At 35.3% G+C, this 19,801-nt stretch overlaps 2 protein-coding genes across 3 annotated transcripts in view; both read left to right on the forward strand.

Annotated features, from left to right (window-relative positions):
* The first annotated feature begins 5,103 nt into the window (after positions 1–5,103).
* Positions 5,104–13,494, forward strand: LOC109072795 (vimentin A2). The gene is made up of 9 exons (XM_019088994.2): positions 5,104–5,692; positions 7,878–7,938; positions 9,463–9,558; positions 10,736–10,897; positions 11,158–11,283; positions 11,940–12,160; positions 12,293–12,336; positions 12,428–12,513; positions 13,123–13,494. The coding sequence occupies exons 1-9, from the start codon at positions 5,190–5,192 to the stop codon at positions 13,162–13,164; spliced, it is 1,341 nt and encodes a 446-aa protein (XP_018944539.1). The 5' UTR covers positions 5,104–5,189; the 3' UTR covers positions 13,165–13,494.
* A 1,271-nt stretch (positions 13,495–14,765) lies between these two features.
* LOC109072797 (calcium/calmodulin-dependent 3',5'-cyclic nucleotide phosphodiesterase 1C-like) overlaps positions 14,766–19,801 on the forward strand; it is a 62,823-nt gene continuing 57,787 nt past the window's right edge. Inside the window, exon 1 of one of the 2 annotated variants that reach the window (XM_042719002.1) lies at positions 14,766–15,430. In XM_042719002.1, coding sequence (XP_042574936.1) covers positions 15,232–15,430 — 199 coding nt within the window. In that variant the 5' untranslated portion in view covers positions 14,766–15,231. The remainder of the gene's footprint in view (positions 15,431–19,801) is intronic. The other variant, XM_042719001.1, reaches the window with a different exon arrangement.

Raw genomic sequence — 19,801 nt, forward strand, 5'->3', positions numbered from 1 at the left:
CAGCGTTAGAGTGGGCGTGGTCCAGATGAGTCTAGTCCAAAGCTGTCAATGATAATAATCATTGGTGACAGCATTCTCTTTTAATCCGACTAAAAAGATCAAACCACTCATTAGATGAGGGATGCTGATGATCCTCACGTGTAAACACACTGGCAAATCAAAGAAGGATTGAACCGCTTGATGTAATGAGGGCCGTTTTTTTTCCTCACATGTAAAACACACTGGCGGATCAAAGTATCAGGGGAGAGTGAGCGTGTGGGCTCATTTCCGGCGTGAGATCACTCAAGCCAGTTTGCTCAGCTCCGTGACTTCACCGTTTCTTTCTCCGAGCTTCCTGAGAGAAGAGAAACAGGACAGCGGGCTGTCTTCATCGAAGAAGGCACGAGCGGAGAAGAGCGAGATTCATACTTTAAAAGTGAAAGCAGCCTGTCTTAGTGAGCACAGCCTCAGAGACGCACACACAAATGCAATGCTGTCAGTGATATAAAAAATCATTGTTGACAGCATTCTATTCCAATCCACCCAGAAGGATGGAGCCGCTCGGTGTAACGATGGGCGCTGATATTTACGTGTAAACACATCGGCGGATCTAAGTGCTGCAGGGTGAGTGAGCACGCAGGCCCTGAGCTGGCATGGGATCACTCAAACCAGATTGCTAAATCCCATGACTCCACTGTTTCTTTCTCAGAGCTCGCTTAGTGAAGAGAAACAGAAGAGTGTGGCTGCCTTCATTGAAGAAGGCGATTCACGAGCGGAGAAGAGCGAGACTCATGCTCTCTGTGCATCTCAGTGAGCGCACGGCTCTGTGTGGGCGCTGCCCAGACAGGCGACGCACTCACTGCCCTTCTGCATCTTGCAGGTGATTCCCGCACGAGCCCCACTCGCGGCACAACATTTGAAACGTCACTAGGAAATTTGCTCAGAAATTTGCTCTTTTAAGTGCCGAATGACCACAGGAGAAAGATTCTTGCTTCTTCTACTGCTGGGGCTTCTTCTACAGAGGCAAGCTGCAGACTGAGCTTCTTCCTTCTTCAGCTTCTTGATTGCAGAGTCAGAGAAGAGATGATCCTCATCGCTGAAGGAGAATGGTCTGATGAATGGCGCTCTGAGCCGACTTATATAGGGGTCGGCTCTGCCCTTTCTGGCAGGCTAAAGCGCCATTGGTGCAGTTACACAAATGTGTACAAATCAGGCTTCAGTACAGAGTAAAACAGGAGTTTTCCCCATAGCATTATACGCAAGAGACCGTTCGAAAGGGAACTTTTTTTCACATTATTCTCTCTAATGTTCATAAAGATCACAGCCATTGTTTTTTTAAAATATGATCATAACACAACAACAGACATAAAAGCCTACTGGAATCAAGCTAAAAAATTTTCCACTCTGTCATTTGAGCTGTAAATGCATGGAAAACAATTCAAGCTAATGTAATATACAGCAAAGGCATGCACATTCAAGATGTTAGCCTACATCTGAAGTGAAATCCAAAACAGGAAGCTATAGCTGATCCGTGTTTGGCATGTGCAATGCTCTCTCTTTTGGAGCTCATAAAGCCGGTGAATTCTAACTCTCTTCTGCCAGGATAACCCCTTTCAGCACTGCAGTGTACGTCATTTCACAACCACAGCTGAAGACACTTCCAGCCGGTGTGCACAGGCTCATCCACTCACACTGTGACTCTCTGCAGAAAGCATTTTAAAGGGAGCGATCTCTGACAATATACTGACCCCAGAACAGCCTGGGGTTAATCATATGATGTCAGACAGCTTATCTGCAAGATGATGAAAACAACACAAACTCTTTTCAGTATAAAGAAATAGTGTTTATCTGTGTTGGCTTTATTGTCTTTTTTTGGTTTAACATATTACATTTCTTGCCTTGTGCATTTTAATATTCAAACAGAAAGGATTTATGCATGCTCTCTCATTTCAAGCCAGCATATATGTATGCACTATACAGTATGTTTGCTATGCTTAAATTCATGCAGAAGCATGCAGGAGAGCATACTGGATGCATCATTGTAACCCATAATGCAATGCACCTGACTTTCTATGTCCTGTAGTTCCCATAACTTTTGCAATCTCTGGTGAAAGACTAACTAAATTATCAAGGTGATTCCCGGTGGTTGGCTCAGCTGAATTCTGGGAATCCCATTAGTTTGAACAATGGAAAAGGATGAGGCTTTACCCTCAACCACAATGTTCTCATAGCAATAAATAGAGAACCACTTCTCTTTGGAAAATGAAAAATAAAAAAATTATATAGCTTTCAAATATACTATTGCATATATATATATATATATATATATATATATATATATATATATATATATATATATATATATATATATATATATATATATATATATCACTATTGCAAACCCATTATTATAATCAAAACAGGGCAGAGAGCATTGAATACTGCAAATGAAGGAGTTTGTCATCTTTGTGTTCAGCTTTGAGCAGTCAGATTAGATGTATGATTACAGAAAACCATCTGCTCCTGGCATTTTGAAAGCAAAAAACACAGATTTCACTGACAGATATTCAATTGTCATGCAAATCAGAAATCAGGGTAAACGACTATGGCAGGGGTTATTATATTGAACTAAAACTAACTTGAAATAAAATACTCTAAATAAACAAACAAATAAATAAATAATTGAAATAAAAATAACTGTAACTTGAAAAAAAGTTTAAATAAATATAACTTAAAAAAAATAAAATTGAAACTTTATTTCAGCTAGTTGCCAATGCAACATTTCTCATTTTAATTTAGTTTAACTTGATGTACTTAATTAAAACTAAAATAAATATTAATAAAACTATATAAACTTTAAAAAAAAAAACACTAAAATTATAAAAACACATAATAAAATTACCAAAACTTTCAATTACTAAACTAAAATTAAATTGAAGATGTAAAATATAAAAATAAAATTCAAAATATTAATAAAAACTATAACAGTATCTGGAATAATACTAAAATTGCATTCTAGAATTTGTATACATTACATGCCAAACTTATTTATTTGATGTTTTGTCCATGTCATCTTTCAGATATTGTTGTTGAAATGTATATGTGGCCTACTCCAAGATAGCAAGTATATTTTGTTTTATAATGTTTATATACGCACACACATATTAATAAAATTAAAATAATTAAAGAAATGTAAAATTGTAAATTCAAAATAATTAAAATAAATTCTTGTTGGACTGGAATTTTGTTCTCACCTTGACCTTTTATTCAACTGTAGCCTGAGCTTTAAAATATCCACACTCTGCTTGGCAAAAGATTCAGACAAACACAGCGCTAAACAAAAGGACCACGGGTGGCTTCACAAAAGGTGCAAATGTGAGCAAAAACCTGAAGAATTGAAGCAGACAGAAAGGAGTGATTTCTGCCATTGTAAGTTTAAGGTGTCTTTTTACAGTAAACATGCACACACACATGTACACACAAATCTTCTGCTCTTTTATAGACTAGACAACCCCTCTTTAGCCTTCTGCAGTCCTGGAACCCTTCCATAGCCCTCCTGAGTCGCCATGGCGACCTGAACAAAAGACCTCTCAGCCTCATTATTCTTAGTGGTGCTGTTGAGAGTAAAGAGTGCCAAACTCATTCTCTACACGAAACCTTTATGAGAACACCGTAAGAAGGTTTTACTGCAACTTACACCTTTCTCAGCTCATGATACTCATGAAACACCCACATATCAAAGAGATGTTTCTTACCCAGTTTTCTAACCTATTTGTTCCCTGGAAAAAGCAGTAAGTCTATTAAATTCAATCATTCCTAATAATTAAGGACTTTTTTGCCATGAGTTTCCACAGAAATAGGACAGGATGATCTCAAGAACAGTGCCTCAGAATCAGTTGAGGTAAAACAAAAGAGCTTTTCAGCCAAGTAGGCTGGAGGATATAAGAACCAAGGCCTCATCAAAAATAACAGCATTTGCCGAAAAGCATATAGTCTGGCTACAGTCTATTTATGTAAATATGTAAAAATAATAATAATAAAAATAATTTAATGTATAAGTTTAATTGCAAGGCCTGAAGACCATGTTAACAGACGAACATGTTCCCTGACCAGCAATATTGAATTAACTCTCCAAAAGAAGGTGATTCAGCTTCCAAAAAAGCTCAAGAAGGACTTCTAATGACATTTGTGTGGCTCAAGGGTCTGTTTTTTTCTTAACTGGATGATTAGTTTAGGATGAAGTGGCTGTAAACAACTGCTGTGATCTCTCTTGTTTTCTACTGCAGACTCACTTTACAGGTTAAAAGAAATCTTGAAATACCTCGGACAAAAATTTAAAAAAGGCCTGTGGATCATTTGTAAAGTGACTTTTGAAACTTTTTGAAACTTTGTGATTTCTTTGGTGCCATTTGATCAAGATCAGCTCAGCGTAATTATTAGAAACGTTTGGTTGAATATTCAGTGAGTGATCACAGATTACATAGTACCAAGGATTACATAAATAGTGCATAGAAACAAATAATAATGTGTAGCGCAAAGACCTTCAGCTGGAGCTTGGATAGTTCAGGCATGATAAAACATATTTTCCAAGATAACAAGTTGTACACTGAATAAGATGAAATTCAACAGTCATCCTGATAATATTCAAGGTAATAAGAAAAAAAAAAGATTAAACTAATATTTTTTTAATTGATTATTTGAATCGAACGCTCCAGTTAATCCAGCATTCATTTTTTTATGACACAAAATAAAATAATAATTAATACAATCTAAAAAATAAATAAAATAATGAATCAATATTTATTCTAGTAATAATTATAGAAAAATAATACAACACAAAAATATTTAAAAAATGATTAAATATTTAATTGACAAACAAACAAATAAATGTATGTTTGGATTTGGTGAAATAAGTGGAAATTTTAAACGCCATTAAAGGCTGTAATTAAAAAGGACATTTCTGTCATTTCGTTTCCCCTATAATTCCTTTAGTTTATTTCCTCAGTAGGCGGAGAGCATTAAAATAACTCTAGAAACTCTCTCAGTCTCTATAGGGCTCTGCTAGTGTCACTCAAATCCTCCAGCACCGTTATGCGAGTTGCATAATGAGTTGACTATAAATGATGCCTCCTCTCAGACTGTCGCTCCCCGTTTGGGACAGTTCCTGAAGAGAGAAACGGTGCGCTGAGTTACAACTTCTGAAGTTCACGATGTCTGCCTCTTCCTACAGAAAGCGCTTTGGAGATGTGGGCCGGAGCAGCTCGATCTCCAGCCGTCAAAACCCCGGCTCCGTGCGCTCTCGGGTGTCTTTCGGCGTCTCCTCGGCTCCGGTCATTTACTCGTCGAAGAGCCCCAGAGTCCGAAGCAGCGCGGCGATGCCACGATTGACCTCTGAGACCCTGGACTTTAACCTCTCGGACGCCCTAAATACGGAATTCAAGGCGAACCGGCTGAGTGAAAAGGCGCAGATGCAGTCGCTGAACGACCGCTTCGCCAGTTTCATCGAGAAAGTGCGTTTCTTGGAGCAGCAGAACAAGATCCTGTGCGCGGAGCTGGAGCAGCTGCGGGGCCAGAGATCGTCGCGCATCACGGATCTGTATGAGGACGAGATGCGCGACCTGAGGCGCCAGGTGGACCAGCTCACCACGGAGAAAGCACGCGTGGAAGTGGCGCGAGACAACCTGGCAGAAGATTTAGAGCAGTTCAGAGAGAAGTAACAACAATTTTCTGTGAATTTAAATATGTTTTTCTTTTCTGAAAGTCCCTTGAGCATTCTGAAACAAGTAGTTACATTCAAAATAAATAAATAAATAAAATACATAAATAAATAAATAAATTAATAAAAAATAAATTGAAGAACGTCCAAATAAAACGTTTCTAAAAAAAAGTAAAGTTTTGTGCTAACGTTTTAATTGAAAGTTCTATTAACGTTATTGGAAGGGCGTTTGTTTAACTTTGACATGACCTTGCCATACAGTTCCAGACAGCTAACAAAAATATAAGAATGTTTTTCTAAGGTTCCCATTGAGTCGAGAAAACAATATTTATCTGTATTTTCTTTTAAAAACGTTTACAGAAATCCAGTTTAAAAACGGGTTTTCTTGGTTATGCAAAGGAAACATTCAATTAGGAACATATTCCATTTTTTAAACATTCATAGGAAAGATACTTTTTGAATGTTCTCTGAATGTTCTGAAACAGGTAGCCTTAAAAAGATGAGCAACATCTAAATGTTTATGAAAGTATGAAGAATTACAAAAACCTGAGAGAAAAACAGATATGTTCATGCACATTAGATGCCTGCAGCTCTTAAAGGGACAGTGTTAAACATGCACCCAACTGTCATTAAAGGGATAGTTCACCCTAAAATTATTCATTATTTACCCACTCATATTTTTTTCATTATATTTTTTAATTTCTTTCTTGTGCTGAACACAAAAGAAGATATTTCGAAGAATGTGGGTAACTAAACAGTTGCTGGTCCACATTGACTTTGACAGTAGGAAAAAAAAAATACTATGGAAGTCGCTGTGGACAGGCAACTGTTTGGTTACCCACATTCTTCGAAATCATTTTTATGTTCAGCAGAAGAAAGAAACTAATTCAGGTTTGAAAACAACTTGAGAGTGAGTTAATGATGGTATAAAACTAAAATACTGTGACAGAATTGACAGACAGATGCCAATTTTTATTTTTGGGTGAACTATTCCTTTAACTTTAATAAAAGAACAAAACGCAAAGAGGTGAAATGTTTCTTTATTGTTGATAAAAGAACTTTAATACAGTTGATTTAGTAATTATTCTTTATTGAATTTTATTTTCATATTTTTGCATTTAATTTCTTGAATGCTCCTGCTAAATACACATATTGAACCTGAAAATAAAGCACTGTTTGTTTTATTTGTATATTATGTGTATTTGTAATGTGTATCTATGTTCTTTTTTTTTTAATAACAAAGATAAAATAATTTATATTATTTTTATTTTTTGTGCACTTTGGCCTAAATATCTGGCATTCTTTTTTTTTTGGTACCTTGAAAGGCTTTGTTTTTATAATAGGGAAATAAGTTTGGCTGTAATGCTCAGACAACTTGCAAAATAGCAAAACCAACATGACAAAGGATTGTGAAAATAAACGTGAATCGTGAGATTAAAAAAAAAACAAACAAAAAAAAAAAAACGTGATATGATATTTTTATCTTTATCGCCCACCCCTAATTCTAGGTGCAACAGTGATCTTGCAAAATTGCTCACTATATGAAAATACTTTTGTGATACCAATTTATTTTTAGGTAACAAATTAAGGACATTCTCATTCAAAATAATAAAAACATTATGCATATAAAAATACATTTTGCATATAAAAAAAAAGAGTTCATGTAGTATAATAAACTCCTAATTTTTCTTCTTCTTTTAAGAACTTTTAAATGTTAATTTGTTGCAATTAATTTACATCAGTTCATTTTTGTACCTGCTCACTGTGACCTCATGCATCAGGATAACTGTGCAGTGTAGTGACAGACCAGTGTTTAGGAAAGTATTGTGGTGGTGTTTGCTTTTTAGTGTTTTGGAAAATCTAAAATCAATAGTCCCTTTTACTGTACCTCAGGGGCCTTTAGCCTTGTTGTACCCTGTGCAGAATGAAGACAAAACATATTTGGAAACTTTGCGGATGTCCAACATCATTTGTTTGCACATACCATTTTTTTATGATTTGTGATCTAATGCAATAAACTAATTTCAAGTGTCTAAATACTTATTGGGACTAGAGTAGTGTACTAATAAATAAACTATGGTGAGTGAAACAAATTTTTAAAAAATTATATCAGGCAGAAACTATTTTGCATTGGAAAATATTTGAAAATTAACTGCTTTTTATTGACGTCTGTCATTTCCAGACTGCAGGATGAGATTCTTCATCGAGAAGATGCAGAGAGCAACTTGAGGAGTTACAGACAGGTAAAACATCTTTATAACGAATGGTTTGGAGAAACATATAACCCCAACTTATTTTGTTTCAAATGGCAGTGTTTAAAAATCTGCAGTAGTCTACTACAAGGGTAAATAATTCTGTTTCAGTAGATGGACCAGGCATAAAAAAAGCATCTTTGCAGGAAATTATTTCATGATGCCTTTGCTGATGCAAATAGTTAAAGATGGTATTGCAACTGCTGTTAACAGTTTCTGCTTATGGTAATACATCTTGCAACATTTAACCCTTGGGTGGGGTTTTCAGGATGTAGAGGTAAAAATTTGAGCAACGTAGGATGAGATGAATTGACAACATTGTGTAATTTCTGCATTTTGGTGGATGATTGAGCACACAGAAATATGCAAGAGAAGTGAACTTGCATTTTTAAAATAGTGATTGTCTACACTACCACTCAAAGTGTTTTGGTTTTTTTTTTTAAAGAAATTAATACTTTTATTCAGCAAGAATGCATTGAATTGATAAAGTGACAGTAATGACATTAGAAATGTTACGAAAGACTTCAGTTTCAAATAAATGCTGTTCTTTTGACATTTCTATTCATCAAAGAATCCTGAAATTTTTTTCAACAGAACTATTCTAAATTGATTATAATATATATTATAATAGATATATAAGAAATGTTTCTTGAGCAGCAAACCAACATATTAGAATGATTTCTGAAGGATCATGCGAGTAATGATGCTGAAAATTCAACTTTGCATCACAGAAATAAATTACATTTTAACAGACTCAAATAGAAAACAGATATTATGTATTGTAATAATATTTCACAATATTACTGTTCTTACTGCATTTTTGATCAAATAAATGCAGCCTTGGTGAGCATAGGAGACTTTAAAAAAAAAAAAAAAATCTTACTGACTCCTAACTTACTAATGGTAAACAGAAATGTATAAAGGTACAATACTGTATAATGATAAATCTATTAATAAGCATTGGACCAAATTTCCTAAAATCACCACAGGGGGTGCTATGACCAAACTAACGTTTGCTTGCAGCTACAGTATATTTCTCTGTTTATTTTGGGAACTGCTAGCAGATCTTGTTTGGGTCAGTGTTTGAGGAACGGCTCAGTGTGGCATGTCAGGCTCAGAGCTGAATGTCTTTGTTTCTGGCATTAGCGCTGGGAAATCTCCATCGCTGCTGATTGCTCTTCCAGAAGACCCTGACAAAGCAAACTGTTGTGACTGAACTGGCTGCCAAGGGCAGGAATGTCTGGATACGTGTGTGTGTGTGTGTGAGAGAGAGAAAGAGAGAGAGAGAGAGAGAGCATGTGTCAAGCATAAAAACAGTGTGAGCGTTAAAGCCTCTGTTTATTCATGGTTTAATGCGGGCTGTGGTAGTTCTGTCAGCAGACATCCGAATGGTGCCACACAGACTGCAGCCCAGATACTCATTAAAAACACAAATAGCTCTTCCTGGTATACTTTCTGTGTTTGTGTGCTCAAAACAGCAGTGCTGTGTCATATAGTGTTGTTAATGTTTTGCAGGATGTGGATAACGCTGCTCTTGCCCGAGTGGAGCTAGAGAGGAAAGTGGAGTCTCTTCAGGATGAACTTGACTTCCTCAAAAAGCTCCACGATGAGGTAAGATACACAGCTTCCATTTCCTCTAACAAAATTCTCCTTTAAAAGGCATTTAATTGACAGATAATTGCATCTGATTACCACTACCACACTCTGAACTAGTGATTTCAAAGCCATTAACTAAATCTCCAGTTAACAGAAGTGTTAGTTTTAAAGGCAACCGAAAGCATCAGACTGATTACTGGCATTAAAAGTAGGACATTTACATGACAATATTTTCACAGTAAAAAAAAAAAAATGCCATTGAATTAAATTACATTTTTATGATTTCAAAATTATTTATTAAATATTGGGTAAAATTGGGTTCAATTTTTACAGGTGTCTTTCTCTAATTAGCAATCATAAAATTGTATCATGTAAATTAGTTAAGAAAAATTATCATAATAAAAGTAATAATTATTATTAATTTAATTATTATAAAAGAACGTGTAAAATTGTTTAAATTGTTTAAATTGTCTTTGTCTAATTTGTCATCATAAAACTATATTAAATATATATAAATTAATTAAAATAAGTTATAAGTTTGAGTGTAAAATCATGTAAATATTTCAGTTATATATATATATATATATATATATATATATATATATATATATATATATATATATATATATACACTTAATTTCAATTGTTATAATAAATTTAATAATTTAAAATAAAAAAAATTAGATTCACAAGTGTAAGTAACATATTAACACTTTTCTTTGTCTAACTTGCAATCATAAAACTGTATTATGTATATACAATTATTTAATTAGGATTATTATAATAAGATGGTTAATTTTATCATTATAAGTGTAAGTATAAAATTGTGTAAAACGTTAACTTTTTAATGTCTAATTTGCAATCATAACACTGTATTATGTATATATCAAATTAATTAAAATAATAATTATTAATAATGTATTTATAATTTAGCATAATTTATGTTCCTAACAAAAAGTCCAAGGATCTTTTCCTCAGGTGTTGAGGTGGGTTCAGAAAGGCAGAATGAAGGAATAGAGAACGTTTTCTTTTCTTGGAGATCTAAAAAGTGACTGTTTACATATATTAATTACATCTATTAAAATGACGATATTAAGCTCTATTTGTAAGATCACAACACAAGAAAAGGAGGATGACAGATGCTCTTCAGAAAGCACTTCATGGGAATCTCTGTCTCTCGGTCTGTCTGCAGGAGCTGGCTGAGCTGCAGGCACAGATCCAGGACCAGCAGGCGCAGGTGGATTTGGACATGGCCAAACCTGATCTGACAGCTGCTCTGAGAGACGTCCGACTGCAGTATGAGAACCTGGCAACCAAAAACATCCAGGAGTCGGAGGACTGGTACAAATCCAAGGTATTTAACATGAGCCTTTTCACCAGGGCTTTCCTTTGTTTATCAACATTTATTCTCCTCTTTGTGTTCTTTGTTAGCTCTGTCTTGCTTCTAATTTTTTCAGATGAGCAAGTTCTGCTTTTAACATTCATGTAAGGGATGAAATAATGGGCCATTGTTCGTTAAAATCACTTTTATGTTTAGTCACTTTTAGTTTAGTTCTTCTTCTTGTTTACAGCCTCTGGCTACCTTTGTTAACTTGTGTCTTCCTTCACTGTCAGTTTGCTGACCTGACAGAAGCGGCTAACAAGAGTAATGAAGCTCTGCGACTGGCCAAGCAGGAGGCCAATGAGTACCGGCGTCAGGTGCAGGCGCTCACCTGCGAGGTGGACGCGCTCAAGGGAACCGTAAGCATTTACATTTACCTGCTAGACTCATTCTTTGGCCAGAAATGTGATGACTGGGACTATAACAACAAACCTCAGCACTTAAGGGGCCATAGAGTTTTCCTCAAATGCCTGTGCCATGAAATGGGTTATTATTCAGGACGCTACAGTAGCTGTAAACATGACAAACTGGCAATTTAACTAACCTTTCTCTTCAAACAGATGCTGAATCCATGATAGTAGTTAACTTGAAACTTAATATTTTAGGACCATTAAGATTTATTTTATTTATCTATCTATCTATCTGTCTATATATCTTCATTTTCTGAATAACAATAAAAAAATAAATATTTCAAATATTATTCTGGATAGAAACATATTTTTATTTTATTTTTTATTTCATTTTATTTTGGGGGGTTGTGACCCAGACATGTTTATAGACTTAAAAAAAAAAAAAATTATTTAACTTTTTGCATGGAACTAATATTTAATATTTGTAGGAACAGATTGGTAACAAGTTGGACAAAGTGTTTATTGTAATTCAATCTTAGATTCATCTAATTAATACCAAATCTGAGACATTTTGTCTGTAGGTGTAGAAGAGCCTGATATTCCATGACTACAATAACATTACATCCGCATGTCCCTAAATCATTTTCTTCATATAAATAATGCAGAATGAGTCTCTGGAGCGTCAGATGAGGGAGACAGAGGAGAACTTTGCAATGGAGTCGTCGAATTCCCAGGACAATATCGCTCGGCTGGAGGAGGACATACGGAACATGAAGGACGAGATGGCAAAACATCTGCGTGAGTATCAGGATCTGCTCAACGTCAAGATGGCCCTGGACATCGAGATCGCCACCTACAGGAAACTTCTGGAGGGGGAGGAGAGCAGGTGCACACTTTTAGTACATCAGATTAATTTATTGAGATGCTGCTGTTTTATGGACATGCTTTATTTTTGGGTTGAAACAACACGTTATTATGTTTTATAAAATAATTTGACACTTTATTCTCTTGGATGTAGAATTTCAACCCCTCTTCCAAACTTCAACTTCCAAAGTCTGAGAGGTAAGACATCAAATCACCAATCCATATCATAATGAAACATACAAAAATATGTTTGTACAGATTAATTGAAGATAATCTTGCATTTTGACAGACGCAATACTTGAGTCCAAGCCTGTTATTGAAAGTACATTACCTAAGAAAGTTCTTATTAAGACCATTGAGACCAGAGATGGAGAGGTATGTGTTTGATTACCACAGTATTTTCACACAATTGTCTTACAATTATCAAGAAGCTCAAAGATTTGAAACTACACTGAGTGTATCACTTACTGGGTGTATTTTACAAAAACATGTCCAGGTCACAACATACATACATACATACATACATACTTAAATACACGAATAAATGCCAATTTTCCTGTGTAATTTTTTTTTCTATTTTTATTGTAATCGTTTAGAAAATTAAGCATTATTTTATTGAAAATTTCCTCAAAAATCTAATTATGTTATGCTTATTAAGAAGTAAAAATGTTTGAAAGAACAAAATACTTACCAGGTCACAACTCCAAACTAAACTAAACTAAAAAACGAAATAAATCAGTTTACTTAGAAAATGAAGCACATGATAGGATTAATTTGCCTTGTGCTAATTTGCACTACATTTATGCACTTTCCCCCAAATATAATTGTTTTATTTATCTTTTGATAACTGACATCTCTATGAATCCCTACAATTTATAATATTAAGTAGGTTTCTACATTGAACCTGAAATAAATCTAATCTAATTTTAAGTCTGTGATTTCATTTGGGTCTCCCATGAACACTTCCACTCTTCTCTTCCATTAGTGATCAATGAGTCCACTCAGAACCACGATGACCTGGAGTGATGATTGAAATCTACTGTTATTATCCACTGCAAGCAACCAACTGCAGCACCTTTCTGTATCCCAGCTATCAACTAAATCTAACGTGAAATAACCTGCTTCAAAGTGCCTTTACATCTGCCAAAAGATAGAAGTATTTGAGCCTGTAGAGGAAATGTAGTGATAACACACAAGCACAGAAACAGCATGACCTTTAGCGTACTGTGAATCTTTTTTACTGTCCGATCCTGCATTTATCTTCTAAATAGCATTTTTGAGCCAACGTGATTTTGTTTAAGCAAAATGCTTCAATAAAAACAATCAAAGAAGGGTTTGTATTCATAAAGAACCTCATTCTTTGTCTGAATGTTCTTCCATGAGCTTATTAATTATTATTGGGGTACATTTGCAAAAAACTAATGTTTTACAAAGTAAAACAATAAAAACCTAAACCCCAAAAAAATAATATTTAAATGATTCCATTTTACACAAAAGTCTCTCATTACTCTGTTCCTGGTCTTGGGTTCGAAGCCCATCACTGCCATCTTGTGGACCAGAAAATAGGTGCACCCTCAAGTTTAAGTCTGTCTTAATGGGCCTTTTCTAAATAAGGTGCTTCTCTTAGGAGCATCCATGTCCTCTATTAGTGGTTCATGTGGGACAGGATGTATGTTCCTGTCTGTTTGTTCCAGTGATGGAGAGTTGTACTCCCTGGACACGAGTGTTCAAGTTCCTGTTTGCTCCCAGGGAAGCACACTGAGTGCTCATGTGTTTGGCGTCATAACCCAATGGCTTTTTTAAAGGAATAGCTCACCTAAAAATAATTTACCCCACATCATTACAAATGCATATGACTATCTTTCTTCTGTGTAATACCAAAGTAGAATTTTTTAAAGAAATGTCCATGGTACTTATTAACTCAGAGAGAGAGAAGATAGTGATTAAAGGGCTGTCAAGCTACAAAAAAGTATCATGAAAGTAGTCCATACAACTCATCCACTACATTTTGAATCGTACAATGGCTTTGTGTGATGGACAAACTGAATTTTTAGTTGCTATGTTCTACAATCTACCCATTTGTCATTTTCTAGACAACGGTTACTTGTGCATCCTCTGGCCAATTGAAGCAAACTTGAATTGTTTTACTTTTAAAAAATACATGTTAGTGCAACTTGGGCCATAGCTATTATCTGATCACATCAGTTTAAGGTGGTCACTTGGTTAGTAACATAAGAGCTACTCATTAGTAAATGGATGTCTTATGACCAGAAATAGCTAGAAAGCAGTCAAACCGGATATTGCATCAGGGATGAGAAATAAAATAGAGAAATACGGCTGCTACCAGTGTTGGGGAAAGTTACTTATAAAATAATGCATTACAACATTGCGTTACTCCCTAAAAAAAGTAACTGTGATACTTAGTAAAACTCAAACATTTTCCTAGTAAACTAAAAAGTAATTCTTACTTTACTAGTTATTTGAAAAGTAATCTGATCGTTACCCCCAACATTGGTTGCTACGTCATGAAATTAAAATAAAATTTTATATAGCCTGATGAATTTTTTGAAATACATGTTTTGTTTTGTTTTTAAAGCAAAACTGTAAACAAACAGGGCTATAAACGTACACTTAACTAACGGATAATGTTGATTTCCAATGTTCTTATTTATTTCTTTTTGATTGTTAAAGTAATTATATATTTGCAGCTCGCCAGTGTCGGATTTCATTAATGTGATACACTTGACAGACTAATTACAGATGCTTGTTTTCAACGCTCTTGACCCCAGAGACTCGTGTTTGGCAAACTAACTTTATCCATGAGACGTCGTCTTCTCTCGGGAAAGCGCACAGGAGATTTCCGCTGGTTTTCATCGTTTATAACCGACAAAATGACTTACAGATGGACCGAACCGAATGCGAGGACAGTGGATCAGCACATGTTTAAGGCTCAGAGGACACGGTTTGCTCAGTAGCCTATCATATCATTTAACGAAGACGCCACAACAATGACAGAGTGTGAATCCGAGTCATGGAGTGTGTAACCGTGTTTCTGGAGCAGACGGTCAGTCAGCTGAAGGCTGTTCGGCAGAGATGGGCTCAGTGACCTCAGCTTTCACCAGGTCTCGCAACACTCTGGTCAAAGTGGGTTTGGAGCCGCAGAAAGATCCGGACGGGAAAACGCGTAGCGGGTCCGGTGTGCTCGTAAAGCAAACTAGCAAACAACCGCTGGCTCGGAAAACAACCGGCGTCTCCAGAGCAAACACGCCACAAGCTCCTGCGTCTGCTTCAGGTGAGTCTCTGTCATCATTCAGATCCTTACGAAGGTGGATTTAGGGAGTGGATTAAAGCATACAAAGCGGAAATGGTTTGATTTATGTTTTTGTTATAATTGTTTCGTTTAATGACAGAAGCCCCAAAAGTAGAACTAGCCTACCTGGAGTCTTAAGAGGTTTCTAAAGGTCATTGCATTGCATATCAAAATATCAAACCAAAGCTAAATGGGATCCTTCCAGAAGAGTTTTTCACCCAGGTGTTTCACTTACTTTTAGGGTCACGTGACAGTCAGGCTTATTGTTTTGTCTTAGACAGAAGTTATTATCATGTCTGACATGTAGGCTAAAAATCCTTATAGGCTGAAATAGCTTTTTTCTTTTTCTTTTTAATAAGTAGTGAAATTGAAATGTATACATTTAGAATATTCAGAAAACAGTTCTTACCAAAATGACTTTTTACACTGAAAATATTTTACATTTCTAAAAGATTTAATTCATAAATTAAAATATATACTTTTTTTTAATCTTTTTGTAGGATTTGAAGTGTGTGAACTTTAATAAAGGCTTTTGAAATTTTAAAGTTATTAAAAAAATAATTTATATATTAAAAAAGCAATGAATTTTTAAAAATATTATTAATGATACTTTCAAAAAGTACTTTATTAATGGTCAAGAAGTGAGTTCTTCATCAACTGCGATACTTACTCTGACACAATTTTGTACACTTGTGTGACAAGGTCAATGAGTTGTTGACCTTTGACCTTTTCTGAAAAAGCATGTTGAAAATGTGTGGATAATCATGACTCAAAAATTCCTGATTCATATTTGTAATTTAAAAAAATATATATATTTATTTATTTTTGTGAAAATAAGATTGTTATATAAGTTATGATTGGCTATCTTTATTATTTTTTTATGAACATTATTATTTTTTAAGTGAGCTGGAGTGTCCAGATCCTCTTTTGGGGTCCACTGTTTTCATCTGCCTCTATTAGGTAATTGTGGAATTTAAGCGCATGCCTTCATGAGACGGGTGAGAAACAGGTGTCTGCTCATTTTGGGTCAAAAACGGGGGTGATAGCGGCCATTTATCTGCACATTAGAGAGTTCAAGCACTTCTGTGGAACAGATGAGGAAAACGCTTCATAATGGGATGATCAATGAGGTGCCGCTGCCATTCTTTTGAAGGGTCCAGATCCGTGTTTTTTATGTTTGAACTCTTTGATGTTAGAATAACAGCCCTCATGATGCTTTATATAGCACAAGTGTTTTTAGAGATGGATTTTTACACAAATCAATAATAAAATGGACATAACCATGCAAGCTTATTTTTATAATTTCAGTCTGCTATTGAAAATGTGTATATATAAATGTTTTAGTACATTTATAAGATACACTACCTTTCAAAAACTTGGAGTCTGTAAGATTTCTGAATTTATTTAAAAAAAAAAATACAGTAGCTACAGTAATATTGTGAAATAACCATTTTCACTTTAAAATATAATTTTTCCTGTGATCAAAGCTAAATTTTCAGCATCATTACTCCAGTCTTCAGTGTCACAGGATCCGTCAGAAACATCTAATATGCTGATTTGCTGCTCAAGAAACACTTTTCAGGCCTGTTCCAAGTTTTTAAGAAGTCCTTTTTTGATATCCCACTTCTCTGTCCTCTTTTCACCTGACTGCTAAAGGAAGAAGTGACCCTTGAGGGTGACTAAAATATCACCTGTAGCTCTCTGTTTCATGGTTACCATGAAGCAGTGACAGTAAAGTCTCCCGCTGAGGTTCCTGAGGCCCTGGCGCTGAGTTGTTCAGGTTTTTCTCCCTCTACAGCGTTGCATCTCTAGAGAGTCACAGGTGGGGAGACACCAACCAACACAGTGACTGAACATTACGTTTAGATTAAAACAAAACACCAGTAGCTCTGTGCTGTGTTGAAAGAGTTGGAGGTGTGGTAAGGTGTCCCGGGTCCAAATTTTACAGTAAACTCTTAAACATAAAGATTCTTCATTGCCAACTTTGGTTCCATGAAGAACCTTAAACATCCATGGAAACCTTTTTCACTTTTTAATGTAAAAAAAAAAAAAAAAAAAAAACTTCTTTATATTATAAAAAATATTATTTACACTAAGAAAAAAAGTGGTTCTTTTTAAGAACTGTTTTGTGAACATTAAGAACATTTTGTGAAACCAAAAATGGTTCTTCTAAGACAAAAAAAAAAAAAAAAAAACTTTAAAAGCTTTATTTTTAGGAGTGCATTATGTAGCCTGTCACATTTAAACTCAAGCAGTCTGTGTCATTCCTGCATGTCTGAGGATGAGGCAGACACCTGCTATTAATAATTAGGGCTTTGTTATTTAAATAATGAGTGATGTGTGTGAACAGATGGGGTAGAACCACACAGATTGTAACTTGCATTTTCAAACTTTAATTACTACAACTGGCAGTGGCATTATACAAAAATTATATAAATTATATAAAACAGTAAATACAGTAGTTTAATTTCATAATTCTGTGAAAGTTTAAAGGGGTCATGATCTGAGAAAGCAAAATTCTTTTGATCTTTTGACAGGTTATTGTACTATAAAAACATCCTGTAAGTTTCAGAAATCGAAACTTTCTCATTAGTCAAAGAACAGCTTATATTGAAGTCAGTCTGCCACAAATGACAGCTTTTGGAATCTTCTACTCTATGATGTAATAGTGTGAATAAACACCGTCTCTGCAGATGATGATCAACGCCTGTTTCTACATTGCTGCCCATTCAGCCCCGCCCACCCACCGATGTTTAGCCCCGCCCATCAATTCTACATACCTGCCTGTTCAGTCCCACCCACCAATTCTACATACCTGCCTGTTCAGCCCCACCCACTTCATCACCGCCTGTTCAGCCCCGCCCACTGATTCTACATCACTGCCTGTTTAACCCCGCCCACCAATTCTACATCACTGCCTGTTCAGTCCCACCCACCGATTCGCACATGTTGTGTTTACGAGAGAGGCAAACACACAGGTCTACGCAGAAACAAAACGATAAAGATGGCTCTGAAGACAACAAGATGCTGTGCAGTGCCAAGCTGTGGAAAAACTCTTTGCATTGCCTTCCTTTTGATCTCAGTTTTGGGAAAGAGTGGATGAACTTTATTTTTCAGTAAGAACTTGGGGTCCTTTGTTCACTTCTTTTTACTGTGCATTCGTTTACAAGCATGGCAATTCGACACTGGATTTTCAGAAAGATTGAAACTAAAAGACGATGCTGTGCTGAATATATTGGATCCAGGTCATGTCGCACCACAAAAGTGTGAGTAACTGTTTTTATTATGTTACATGGTCACTATTGCTTTGTCTCTTATAACAGATCGTTTGACATATATTTATGCATTTTTAAACTAAATCACAGCGGCGTCTATGAAGGATGTAGGCTGTCAAACACACACAACTGTCCTTATCAGTGGGCATTACTTCTGAGTCTACAATCTGCCACATATCTGAACAGAGCATTCTGATGAGGGGGATCAAAACTGGAAAGAAAATAGCATATTACTTCTAAATTGTGATGTTGTTTTTTTTTTTTTTTAAGTAAAAATCATTATAACATAAGTGGACCTCAGAGAAAAGTACAAAAAAAGAAAAAGAAAAAAAGGTAGTTCATGACCCCTTTAAGTAACTAAAGGTTCTTTAGGGTTTACTTATTTTTTTATTATTTTTTGTTGCCAAAGATTTTTCATCTTTCTTTGGTAGTTGTTCACAGGGGCGCCGCTATGGTTTCCGGGCTCCCTTGAACATTATATTGACTCGGGGGGGGCCCCCCCCCGCGATCGCATTTGAGCTCATCATTTATCATGAAGTGTGTCTTCCTCTCTCTTTAATGGGACTCATTAGCACATCTGTCCTCAGTTCAGGGGTTACATTTTCTCTGATTAAACTGTCAGTAGTAGTATTTCTAAATTCATAATGCAAATCCATAATATTCATAATAAAAATCCAAATGGTATGTTTCATGAAAGTGATTTCATTTGCACTCTTTGTATGACGGAATTGAAATGGAAGCCAAATAATAAATAATGTAACATTTTTCAGTAAATAATATCAAATACAGTATATAATGAAATATGGGTGAGAAACATGGCGAGTAGATAGACTACATATCAGTATATTTTAGCATACATTGTTTTTACACAAAATTGCATATGAAACAGACAGATAGTGTGTCTCATTCAGTTCCCTAGATAATGTGCTGCAAATGGAGTCGTCATTTCAGGGGTTGTCCCACATTAAAATCACGATGTTGTTGATGAATACAAATAAAATGTGCAAAAACTGTAACTTTTTTCAACTATACTGCAAAAAAATCTTCTCACTACAACTTAAAAATTTAAGTCCAGTTG

Source organism: Cyprinus carpio, chromosome B2 (assembly GCF_018340385.1).
Source record: "Cyprinus carpio isolate SPL01 chromosome B2, ASM1834038v1, whole genome shotgun sequence".
In the NCBI taxonomy this organism is placed as follows: domain Eukaryota; kingdom Metazoa; phylum Chordata; class Actinopteri; order Cypriniformes; family Cyprinidae; genus Cyprinus; species Cyprinus carpio.